This window comes from Rhineura floridana, chromosome 12, assembly GCF_030035675.1.
Source record: "Rhineura floridana isolate rRhiFlo1 chromosome 12, rRhiFlo1.hap2, whole genome shotgun sequence".
Classification (NCBI taxonomy): Eukaryota; Metazoa; Chordata; class Lepidosauria; order Squamata; family Rhineuridae; genus Rhineura; species Rhineura floridana.
The window spans coordinates 24,193,207-24,206,606 of NC_084491.1; the positions used below are offsets into that span (position 1 = coordinate 24,193,207).

General features: G+C 46.0%; 1 protein-coding gene across 3 annotated transcripts in view; it reads left to right on the forward strand.

Annotated features, from left to right (window-relative positions):
- RNF122 (ring finger protein 122) overlaps nt 1–13,400 on the forward strand; it is a 41,779-nt gene that overhangs the window by 16,786 nt on the left and 11,593 nt on the right. For all 3 annotated transcript variants that reach the window (XM_061592510.1, XM_061592511.1, XM_061592512.1), the window contains exon 2: nt 7,636–7,792. In XM_061592510.1, coding sequence (XP_061448494.1) covers nt 7,636–7,792 — 157 coding nt within the window. The remainder of the gene's footprint in view (nt 1–7,635; nt 7,793–13,400) is intronic.

The window sequence follows — 13,400 nt, forward strand, 5'->3', positions numbered from 1 at the left end:
GTGATTGCCACCAACATGGACGGCTTTTAAAGAACATTAGACAAATTAATGGAGGATAAGGCTATCAGTGGCTACTAACTGCTATGGCTACTATATTCTCCCTTCACTGTCAGAAGGAGTATGCTTCCGAATACCAGTTGCTGGTAACCACAGGAGGGGAGAGTACATTTGTGCTCAGGTCCTCCTTGCAGGCTTCCCATGGGCATCATGGAGAACAGGATGCTGGCCTACATGAGCCATTGCCCTGATCCAACAGGCTTTTCTTATGTTCACTGTCAAAAGCGCAGGGTAAAGAGGGTAAAGAGGTGCATCTTCAGCATATGATGAAAGTTGTACAATGAAGATGCTAGTCACACCTCTGAGAAGGGAACTTCACTACAGTATTTAGGGGCAGCCATAGGGAAAGCCCTCTCTCAGGCCACCGTTTCCCAGAGAGTTCCCTCTGCAGATCTTAATAAGGAAGCAGAAGGATGAAAGGACCATGCAACAGGAAAAGCACCTTTAAAAAAACAAAAAAGGCAAGGACCATTGCTCACCAGTAGAGTGCATATAGGAGATCGCAGGTTTCATCCTAGCATCTCCATATAGTGCTGGGAAAGACCTTCATCTGAAACCTTAGAGAGCCACAGCCAGTCTTCTTAGAGTTGACAGTACTGAGCTAGACTAATGGTCTGGTGTTTGTTTGTTCTTTACCTAAGGCAGCTTCATATTATTTTTTTGGGGTGGGGAGTAGAATATGTAGGTTTATCGTACACAAATCTTTGTGAAGAAGCTTGGTAAGTTGTGGTTCCATTCTGTCGCTGCAAGAGTTCACTTTTGTTCTCTGACTCTTATTTTCCCTGCTGTTCTTCATTGATTTTTTTAAAAAACATGCAAACTATATCTAGGTCACTGTACTACGTAATGCTGCTAACATTTTGGGATGTCTCGAAATGGGCAGCTTCTTGCTGTGCATTCTTTCCATGTTGGAAGCAAAGCGTTCGGTGCTGAGAAATGACTGAACGAAGAATCCCAGTTTTATTTGTTCCTGTATTTATATACCCCTTTTTGGCTCAAGAGCCCCCAAAGTAAACGGATTAATACGAAGGGGGGAAATACAAAAAGTACAATAAATACAAATACAAAAATCCAGTCAATCCATCCAATAAGTCAGTCAAGACAATGGGTTGCAGTCCCCTAGGTCCTGCTCAGAGAAGACCTATTGAAATTAATGAACCTGAGTTAGCCATGTCTATTAACTTCAGTGGGTCTACTCTATGAATAGGACTAACACTGAATACCACCCAAAGTTATTTTGCAGCTCCATAGGTGGGGCTCCTGAATAGGCTGTTGTCCTGGTTCAGAAGCAGATGCAGTAAAGAAGGGCTGGGGAGGCTAAAGTTGGTATCCACCTTCCATCCACCAATTGTGCTATTACTGCTACCTGCCCCCGAGTCCATAGCAGACTCCAAATACATAGTCTTCCCCCACAAACAGATCAGGGCTAGTTCCTGCTATTGGTTCTCCCTGGATCTCTTAAGTCCTAAATATTTTTCAAAAGAGCAACAATGCTTGGGGAGTGAAGCCTGAAACACCAGCTCCTGCCCTCTAAGTCAGTGTTGGTCAACCTTGGGACCCCAGATGTTAGACTACAGCTCCCAGCATCCCTGACTACTGGCTATGCTGTCTAGAAATGATAGGAGTTGTAGTCCAAAAACAATTGGGGACCCAAGGTTGAAGAACACTGCAAGTCTGCGGTGTGGCTGGAAAGAGGCTGTTTGTCATTTGTCAGGACTGATACACAATCAGTGGCTTGAATTGTCCTATCTCAAGCTGCAGGAAACATCTTGTAACTGCAGATATCCACATTGGCTCTAAAACACCTACTCTGGGCCCATGTACATTGTCAGAGCTTAGTGATATATTTTCTTTGTATGATTATGCATATACCTCCAAAGGGCTAGTTCGGGTGGATTATAACTAAAGATACTTGACTTGGTTTAATGATTGATTATTCCCAGCTGAATAGGTGAAGAGCATCTGTTGCAAGCTTCTGTGTGATGATACGAAAGTCCTGTCTGTGGCATTTGATGGACTATAGACATCAGTCCTCTTCGGGTGTTGAAACTATCATGGGATGAGTATTGCATTAGGGGAGAGTAGGGATGGGCAAATCTGTCAATTTTGCTTTCACTTTTTTCCAGTGTTAAGTTCAGTTCTCCATATTTCTACATCAGATAGCAATTTATTTTATATATTTTTTAAAAAAGGGTCCTCATGAAAATTCATCAGCATTTGAAGTGCAAATTTCTCCCAGTATACAAAGTTTTTGTACGCAGTTTTACAAAACAATTTTTCCAGACGTCATGCACTGTTGTATGTTATTTTCATTAATACTGTATATACTTTTTATGCACCCTTTACTTTCTGTGCACGTTACTTGGTTGGAGAACTACATTGCAAAATTTAGAGAAGTGCAAATTTTGAAGGATGGCTGTGTTTTGGTTCAAGTATTGCTTCAGAAAGGGTGAATTTGGTAGGGTTGCCTTGGAATGTAAACTGAATAAAATTTCTCTCCCATCCCTAAGCAAACCTGAGCTGAGTAGACCCATTGCTACCTTAGATCAATTGATTGCAATGGGTCTACTCTGAGTAAGCATAGATGGATACAACCCAGTGTTTTTCCTGGTTACCCCCAACCTTTCTTCATTCCAGCAGTCTATAATTCGTAAGCTGCTTTGGATTGTCATTTGCCTATTTGGGTTCATGTTGTGTATTGCTTTGGAAAGTGTGAATTAGGTAGATTTGCCTTGAAATGTGAACTGAACTGAGTGCTGCCGTGGGCTCCTACTGGGAGGAAGGGCGGGATATATATCTAACAAATAATAAACAAACAAATAAATAGATAATATTTATCTCCCATCCCTAGGGGACAGTGAGGATGTGCTTTCTGTCCCCATTTCTCCTGTTATGAACCTGTCGTTTCTCCTCTCCTCCCCCCCCCACTAGGAGATGATGGGAACAACTTCTGCTTGAGACCCCCAGAGAGTCACTGCCCATCAGAATAGAAAATACTGCACTAGATGGGCCCGTAGTGACAAGAGCAGGAGAAGGGGGCAGTGGTACCAATTGGGTCCAGAGGAAGAAGGCAGTTAAACAGGCAGTGGGGACAATGGTGCCAAGGAAGCAGCGACCTTTCAGTGAGTGGAGACCATGGAGGATGACTCACCTCGGCTCCCTGCAAAATGTGGAGCTGAAACACTGTCCCCTGTGTAAAGAAGAGCTACCCCTTCTGGGTTTGGCTTTATGTCTTCCCACCTTTTGATAGGAACTGGAAACAGTGATCTCCACTGTGCAACTTGTGTGTGTGTGTATGCCATTCGTTTTTCTCAGGCTATGGTGCAGAACATACTGAAACGTGGTGCAGTCTGTGTTTGGACCCAGGTGATGTACCTGATCTGGCTTTATTGGACTTCAGTCTGTCATTAAAGAGGTGCTGATTTGCCCCCAGCCATTGCTCTGTTCCTCCCAATGTCTGGGCAGATTTCTGGAGGAACACTGATCTCTGCAAGCTGATCCTTAAGACAGCAGGCTCTGAGGCGATTACTCAGAGAGGGAGAGACTGAGAGATCTGCTTGTAGATGTGCTCCCTCTTGCTGAATCCTCTTCATCCTGAAATCACTCTCTGCCGGGGAGAGGAAGTTGAGGTCAGAGACAATACATTCCTGTAGCACTTGTCTTTTGAGCCTGATTCCCCCACCCCCTAGTTTCCCCACAGTTGTTATAAAAGTGACCGAGTGGGACATTAGGAAATGACCTTAGATCAGATCAGATTATCTATCTATGTAGCCCAGAGGTGGGGAACTGGAACTGACTGGCAGGCCAGATCCTTCTCTCATCCCCCCACCCCATATATCAAGCTTGACAGGTGGGTATGATGTGGCCAAACAGCCATGCGAGCCAAAATGAGGAGGCCTGGTGGACCTTGTTAGGGCTGTGAACGAGAGATGCCTCATCTTTGATCTAGCCAGTCTGACTTGGCATCAGCTCTCCAGGGTTACAAAAGTCTCTTTTCATCACCTGTTATCTGATCCTTTTTAGCTGGAGATACCAGGGGTTGAACATGGGACCTTTTGCATGCAATGCATGTGCTGTACCACTGAGGTATAGCCCCACCCACAAAGTGGGGGCCCAGTAGAAATAAATAGGTGGGAGATCCTCCCGAGTCCTCTTGCCTTCTGTCTCTAATGAACCAGAGGGTGACATGATGGGAAGGGTCATAGCTCAGTGATAGAGCATCTGTCTTGCATGCAGAAGGTCCCAGGTTCAATCCTCAGCATCTCCAGGTAGGGCTGGAACAGACCTGTGCCTGAGACCCTGGAGAGGCACTGCCAGTCAGTGTAGCCTGTACTGATCTAGATGGACCAATGATCTGACTTTGTATAAGGTAGTTTCCTATTATTCTAAAGAGCCTGCAGTTTTGCTGGACTGCTCTTGGGATGCAGCAAAGGGCTTCACAGGGGTTGTTTAATCTGGTGGTTCTAGGAAATGTGTAGGAGGGAGTTGTTGAGATGCAGCCGCTGGCCTCCCTAGAGTAATCTTTCCGGGCAGCTCCTTGTGATGGGTGATCAAAGGCAAACTGTACCCCAACCCCCCTTTCATAGAATTGTAGAAAAAGGAGGTATCTTATAGAGGTCATCTAGTCCAACCCACGGCTCAACACAGGATCTGCAGTGTAGAAGGTGACAGCATTCCTCTGCTTAAGTACCTGCAGTAAAGGAGAGCCTCCTGAGGCAGTCTGTTCCACTGTTGAACAGCTCTTACCAGATTGAACTTTGGATTCCATTTATATATGGACAGGTCCTAAGTGTCCATCTGGGTCAGTAGCATTGGATGTGACCAATGTCTGGAAGAAGCAGGGAGCCTTCACTGTTATCCTGCAAGATAGGGTCTCTTATCATCATCAGAGACCCTCTCCTCCTATGCTTTTCACCTCCTTTCGGGGTATGCAGACAGCACACACAAAAGTAGATTCATACTCTCTCGCTGGATCGTAACCTTGTAGTGGTGAGTGGGCTTGCATGTTCCAATGAACCCTGTGAGCGATGCCGTCGGGAGTCATGTACTCCCAGCAGGGTCACCCATGGCGGTAAGGTCAAGGGAGAGGAACCAGACAAAGAACGATTCAAGAAAGTCCTCAATGGCAGAACAGGTGGAGGATAACAATGTGTATGTTACAACGGCTGTGAAGGCGGATGAAGGCTGCAGCAGATAAAATACTTCCAACTGTCATGGTATCCATGCCATTGGATCAAAGCCTTTTTCTGTCAAGATTGTGTGTTGATCGTTGTGCACCGATCTCCCCACATAAAACAAATTCATGCACAGGCGTCTTCCAAGCAAAGACCTTATCTTGGAAGACAATCTTACTCGTCCACGAGTGATCGCCAATGAATGACTTAAGTGCCCTTTTTGTGCATGTTGAGGTTGCGTTTGTGCATGTATATCAATTATTCTCTAGCATCAGTCCAGGAAATGCCAGTCTTCACTGGAACCTAGATACTACTTTTGAATTGTGTCGCAAGGGTCAAGAGCTATGTGTGCACACACTTCTATTATTTGCCTAATTAAGGTACCAAATTCTTCCTGATTTTTTTTCTTTTTCATGGAGACCATTGCCTGGTGCTGAATGTCCAGTGCTCAGCTAACAGCTGATAGCGAGAGACTTATCTCTGCTTTGGAACTGGACTCCTTGTCTCACCCTCTTATTTCATCTGTAATGCATTGTAAATTAGTTCTGTATTATGGTTAGTCACTTCTCTCTGTGTTTTTCCTCCCCTTACAGGCTTTTCTTGTTTTGGCTTTTAACAGGCCTTCCTGTAACCACCCCCAGCTGTTTTGTGTTTCCCATAAAGTCAACATAACCTCTCTTTGCATACTGTAACTTTTAAATATTTAATAGGATCATGTTTTGATCATTTCCTGGTGTGGGGCTGAAAAAGATGGCTGTTCCGTGGAAGACATTGCTTTGTTTTTATTATTGCATTTACATCCTACCTTTCCTCCAAGGAGCTCAAGGTGACATATGTGGTCCTCCCCTTCCCCATTCTATCCTCGCAACAACCCTGTGAAGGTAGGTTAGGCTGGGAAATGGTGACTGACCCAAGATCACCCAGTGAGCTTCATGGCTGGGTGGGGATTTGAACCCTGGTCTCCCAGGTCCCAGTCCAAAGCTTTGACCACTATACTACACTGGCTATGTTGTCAATGAGCTGCTGTGCATCATTTCTTTTTATCGGTGAATTTCTGTACCTCCCTAACGCTGTGTCTGACTCTGTACCAATACTGTTTTACCTCTTGCAGTGTTAGAGCATTGATTTTGCATGCAGATGGTCCCAGGTTTAATCCCTGGCATCTCCAGGTAGGTCTGGGAGAGTACCCTGTCTGAAATCCTGGAGAGCCGCTGCCAGTCAGTGTAGGCAGTACTGAGCTTGATAAACTAATGGTCTGACTCAGTATAAGGCAGCTTCCTATGTTCCTATGCTCAGTCATCCTAGAGCAAGTGTGGGGAACACTTGGCCCTCCAAATATTGCTATTCTGCAACTCTCATAAACTACAGCTCTCATCAGCCCCAGCAAGCATGGCCAATGGCCAGGGATGATGAAAATTGTACTTTAGTAACGTCTGGAGGGCTAAAGGTTCCCCACATCTGCCCTAGTGTAACAAATCGACTTTTAAAAAAAAGACTTCTTGTGGTTTGAAAACCCATGGAAATGCATGAAAAGCGATGACCAAATGTCTGACTGAAAGATATGTAATCACCCTGCAAGCAAATCAGGTTGAATGCTCACTGTTGTGAATTCACCCCATAAACAAATCAGAACAAATGCTCAATAAAAACTGGGCATAGTCTAACCTCCACATAATCTGTGTGCAAGCAAGTAAGATGAATGCTGAATGCAGAGGTCATCTGCAGGAGCCCTTAGGTTCTGCACAGGTTCATATGGCAGTGGGCAGCCCTTTGTAAATGCAAACCCCATAAATGCTTCCTACCTTTGAGATGGGGTGTTGGTTTGTTTTGTTGTTTGGGGAGAATTTCATTTATCTAAGCCCTGGAATGGTATGCAGTAGAGGGTTTGTGGAGCAGATGTGACACTACCCATTTAAACACTGCTGGGGCTGTGTGTGCAGCTGCCCCGTGTGGTGAACCACTGAACTAGCAACTGAACTCGCTGCCTCTGTTTCTGGAGGGAGTTCATATGGTCATCGTGACTAGTAGCCACTGCTAGCCTTTTCCCCTCTGGAGATGGGAGAGAAATTCAGTTCAGTTTGCTTTTTAATGTTAACCTACTTAGTTTTCACTTTCCGAATGGATATGGGAACCAAACTGCAGTTACCTTTCCAAATTCTCACTTCTGTCCATTTTGTGATGCAGTTCCCCATCTGAATAACATCTGCAAAAATGCATATGTTCGGAGAAGGTGTGCCTATGAATGCATGCATTCATGAGAGTAACATTCAAAAATGCATTATGTTAAGCAAAATGGCTTGCAGAAATGTATATATTAGTCAAAACTGCTTGCCAAGCGTGTTTATAAGGAGAAATCCACACTTATGTTCTCCCTGTCTCACTCTTCTACCCCTTTTCCTCCCAGGTTGCTTTTGCGGTTTGGGGCTGATCTATACCAACAAATCGTGCACGATGCCTCCCATCACGTTCCAGGACTTACCACTGAATATCTACATGGTGATTTTTGGCACTGGCATCTTTGTCTTCGTCCTTAGTCTCATCTTCTGCTGCTACTTCATTAGGTGAGTCATCGTCTCAAGGGGGACACTGGATGCAGATGGTAGAGGAGGGAGGAAACGTGAGTGATGCACCTGGGCTTGTGACTGCAGTTGTGTCCCCTTCACTGTTTTCAAGGTGATTTGGGGTTAGAGAGAAGGAGGTGGATTGCTGCTTCTAATATTTTTGAACCAAATAGATTAAACTTTCTAATGAGGGTTTCTTTTCTTTCTTCCAAACCAAGTACTGTGGAGCCATGAAAGTTAGGGGAAAGTCTGTGAAAGTCAGGGAAAGAATGTCAGAACAGTTAACTCCTCAGTTGTCATTGGAATTGTCGTCCCTAACTCAGAGATGGGGAACCTCTGGTCAGGGGCTAATTGTGCCCTTTCAGGCCTCTCTGTCCAGTCCTCAGGACTTTCCCCAGACCATACTCCTCCCTGGCCCTGCTTCACACCTTCTTTGAGTGTTTTTGGCTGGCTGGAGTGTGTCCTTGATTTCTGATGATGCCTCTTGCTTGCCTGGATGGAGGACAGAGATGGGTGTGAGAGTATGTAGAAATTGGCATGAAGTACAAAGGTAAAATTAATATTCATTGTCCTGCTTATTGTTCCCTCTGACCCCGCCCACCACTGACATGTGGCCACTGGGACATTTTCAGAAGGGGATGCAGTCTTTGGGCTGAAAAAGGTTCCCTGAAAAAGGTTCCCCTGAGCAGCAGCAGCTATCCAGGACCTCAAATAGAAATCTTCCTCTCATCATCTGCTACCTGATCCTTTTTACAGGAGACACCAGGGATTCAGCACAGAACCTTCTACTTGCAAAGCACATGCTGTACCATTGAGCTATGGTTCCTCTGTCTAGAGTCCAAATCAGGTTCTGGAGCTGAACCTCAGAGGGGCCAATTCAAAGTAGGCCCTGTCTATTCAAGATCTGAGCAACTGTGCAAATATTGCAGAGGTGGCCTGGTGTTTTTCTCCTCCCAAAAAACTGGTTCTGACTGTTGCCTCTACGCCTGTCATGAATGTGTAACAATTGTTGGGGGTTGGAATGCGATGCTGGGTGCAGACTTTGCTGGGGTAGACTTTGCCCTGTGCCACGTAGGATGTGCTAATGGATTAGAGACGACATGAATGTCGTTCTGTCCTGCAAGAGCCCTGGGCCTCCAGGTTTTAGCTTTGTGGACAATGAAGCTTTTATCTAGTCTCCTAAACAAATACCAAAAAAGAAGCTGAATATGATTTAAAGCCACTTCCATGCTAAGCCAGGCCGAGGTCATAACCTCTAGGGCAGTTCAATCCCCAAGCTAACATGTCATTCCTGCGCAAACAAAGGATGCTCCTCATATTTAGCTGGCAGCCCCTATTGTATATCTGAATTGGTATTCTACCCCCCAGCACCCACAAATGGGTGCAAACAATATACTAGCCATGTGACTTGGTAGATATTTTTAATTCAAGTGCTTTGGAAATCACAAATGAGTGGAAGGTTTCTAAGAGATCGAGATAAAATCAGAAAAGTCTAGGGAAGGGCCACAGCTTAGTGGTAGAGCATCTTGCTTTGCATGCAGAAGTTCCCAGGTTCAGTCCCCGGCATTTCCAGGTAGGGCTGGGAGACTCCTGCCTAAAACCCTGGACAGCTGCTGCAAGTCAGTGTACACAATACTGAGCTAGGGAACCAATGGTCTGACTCAGTATAAGGCAGCATCCCATGTTCTTCCCTTTCTCTCCTTAAGCACGTAAGAAGGGACCTCCTGGATCAGCCCAGCAGCCCATCTAGTTCAGCTTCCTGCTTCTTGCGGTGATCAACCAGATGTGTATGAGAAGTCCGCAAGCAGAGTGTCAAGGCCATTAGCCCTCCCCTGCTGTTGCCCAGCTGTATATTGCCACTGAACCCAGAGGTGCCATTTGGTCCTTGTGACTAATAGCTCTCGAGAGACCCTTGCCTACTTGAATTTGTGCCATCTGTTTTTAAAGCCACCTAAGCTATCAGCCATCCCCGCATCCTGTTCCACACGTGAACTATGCATTGTGAGACAGTGGTGACTGGCGCCCCTTGGGACTGTTGGGGCGGACGGCAGGGAGACCCAACAGCAGAGGGACATGAAGCCAGTGACAGGCAGAGGCAACTAATTCTGCTTGTGTCCTCGCCCTCCTCTCTGCTGAGTTCTACAAGTGCAACACTGAAACTAAGGAGGAGGAAGCTGACAGGCAGGTAGATGGAGCTGGGCTGAGGACAGGCTGAGATTGGTCGGGCAGTGCCCCGTTTGCCCAAATGGGCCAGCCTCTACTGTTGTGAGGACAGACAACACAGGAAGCTAGCTTATTCCAAGTCAGACGATTGATCCATCTAGCTCAGTACTCTCAGTGCTTGCAGCTCTCAAGAGTTTCAGGCAGGGAGCCTCTCCCAGCCGTACCTGGAGTTTCCAGGGATTGAACGTGGGACCTTCCATATGCAAAGCAGATGCTCTACCACTGAGCTACTTCCCCTTGTCTCCCCTAAATCCTCCCCTGAATCTGCTCTCTCTCCATTCCATTGGGTGATCCCGAATGCTTGTGTAACACAAGAGACAGAAAGAAAAAGCTCTCTCTTTGCCACTTCCTCCCCATTGCAAATAATTTGTGACACATGCACAAGCCATTGGCCACCCCCCCTTTAAACTAAAAAGTCAGAAAAGTTTTAACCCTTCCTCATTGGAATGAACGTTTCGCCTTGGTGCCAGATGTTTATAACTTTAATCCTCTTGAGTCTATAGCTGCGCCCACTCCCTTGAGAAACAACCAGCCCAGGCCATTCTGCCAAGCTAAGATGACCGGCTCATTGTCCTAATACAGCAGGAAATAGTAGGAAGTTGGGGGAAGGGCGTTCAGGTGGTCAAACAAACCCATTGTTTCTGGGAGAAAGAAGAGAGATGTCCTGGTTCCATCATCTATTTATAGAACATTTATTTTTAAACTCTGCGTTTGTCTGCAGCCAGGATGTCTAGGAAGAGCCAAATGGATGACATAAAGCTGATTTGTTCCAGCTCCTTTTTGGAATCTCTGTCCCATCAAGCCATTAAAAGCACTACAGAAAACACCTAATCATCTTTGGCTTTCCTGGGCCAAGTAATTATACCTACTTTCAGAAGGAGTTTTAAGGTAGATCTCCCAGCCCTCTCTGTTGGAAAATCAAATGCTCTTGTTCAGATCAAGTTAACCACCACTGAGGTTTCTTCAGTAATATTTACTGTACGATTTTCGAGAGTGGAGTTGGTTCATTAAATGAGTTTGTTTATTATTTTATTTAAAAAGATTCATATCAACAGCAACAATAATATGAAACAGGCGTAAGAAAATACCGCTAAAATCAACAGACTAAAACAGGAGACATAATAAAAGAATCAAAATATAATGATATCAACAGTTTAAAAGCAAATATGCATAATAAAATTACATATCTGCATAGACAAGAAGAGGGTAAAAAGGTAGTCACTCGGCATATGTGGCTTCAAGTTTAAGGATTAGGTCAAGTTTCCAGCGTAACAGCTGGTATAGCACAGTGGGGAGGAGAGCCTGGCTGGGAGTCCAGAGTCTGTAAGTTCAAATCCCCACTTGTGTCTCCTGGGTGTAAGGGCCAGCTAAAGATCACCCCCACAGTGAGTGATTCAGGGGTTACGTGCCCTGCCACCTGTGTAGCCGTGGGCAAGCTGCATAGTCCCAAGGAGCCCAGTTGCCCCCCAGCTGGCAGTTGCGGACAGGAAGGGGCTGGCTTGTGCAACTGTGGCAAGCTGAGCACGCCCTAGCCAGCTGGGGAGGTCTAGCCTCAGAGGGAGGCAATGGTAAAACCCCTCTGAATACTGCTTACTGTAAAAATCCTATTCATAGGGCCACCATAAGTCAGGATTGACTTGAAGGCAGTCCATTTCCATTTTAAGTTTCCAGCATTCATATTCCACTGTCCAGATGCGCAGAGTTCTCTAGTCCTTGATCCATATGGCTGAAAGCCAAGAACGATATTGGCATAAGTTGTGCAATTGATATGGTTGGCTTTCCACACTGAAGAGGGGTGTGAGTGGGAAACGGCACAGCATGCTTTTCATGCAGGAGCCATAGCAGAGTGGTGGAGCACAGGCTTTGTACATGTTAAGTCCCCTATTTGATCCTTGGCATCGCCGGTTAAAAGGATCAGATAACAAGTGATGGGAAAGAGCACTGTTTGTGAGCTGCAGCCGTACAGAATAGAGTATAGACAATGCTGGGCAAGCTAGACAAATGGCCTGACTCAGTATAAGGCAGCGTCATGTGATCATATTACAGCCAGGGCCAGCTCAAGACATTTTGCTGCCTGAAAGGACACAATGGCACTGGCAATGGGACACCTTTCACTGCGCCAGGCTAGTTCAGGGGGTCCAGGACATGCCTGTGGCACACATAGCTCTGATGTATGGCCAGGGAGCTCTGAAAGAATGGCTGGGGTATCTCCTACTGTCCTCCAGCATCTGCAGCCTGAGACAATTGCCAGACTCTGCCTAATGGTAGGGCTGCCCCGACCACTGCTGGATACATCCAGACAAGATATGCAGGCTCCAATTTGCACTGGCTTCTATACCTCCTGTGGGCCAAATAGGCCCAAGGTAGACTAAAGTGTGGGAAGAGAGAGCCCTGCCTCCTTCGCAGCACCCCAAGGTCCAGCATTCAATGACGGTGAAGAGGAGCAAGAGCAGGGAGAAGGCCCACACTGCAGGCTCTGATGTGAGCCAGCTCTCCTAGAACAAACAAATGCAGTTGCTACATCCTGTGTTCTGTCTCTGAGGACTGAGTTCCCTGCACGCAAAACACACCAGGAGGTGGGAAGACTGCTATTTCTGTAGTCAAAGATGTGCAACTGTCTCCCGTCTCTGCAGCTGTGTTGTCTAGTCTGCCCAGTTTGTGCACCAAGCACATGTGCAACACATTACTGCAAGCTTGCACTGTGGACATACCCTGGACCTTTTTACAAGTGCAAATATGGATACGCTTGAAACACCCTCCTAGCAGGTGTTGCTGCCTGAACCCCTTCCTGGGGATTCCTAAACGTTTTACTCTACATGCTGTTATTCCATATTCGTTTTGTCTTCAGTATCATCTCCAGCACTCATTGTAAAAACCCAGACAGCGTTTGCTCTTTTGGTTACAGATATCTTGGGGGGAAATATCAATTATCACTCGTTCAAAATGAGGAACATAGGAAGCTGCCTTATACTGAGTCAGGCCGCTGGTACATGTAGCTTAGGGAGACCAGGGTTCAAATCCCTATTTGGCCATGAAGCTCACTGGGTGACCTTGGGCCAGTCACTGTCTGTCAGCCTAACTGTCCTGTTCAGAGCGGGATTCACGAGGCTGAGACACAGGTACAATCAAATCTTGTTTTATTAAAGTAATGGATACATCAAAAGCAGTGCGCTTCATAGAAATCGCTAAGCTAGCTCACTAGAAGTCCCTAACTGCACTCTAGACATGCTCTGCAATGCGTGTAGAAAGTTGACTCGGCAATGTAACCCAGAGAGCTGCAGTCTTAAATAGGGAAAGTCTTAGATCGTAATCTCTGACTCCTTCGCAAGTCCTGCCTCTGTCCTGTCCGCTTCTCGCGGCGTCGAGAGCGGGGTGATGGGGTGTG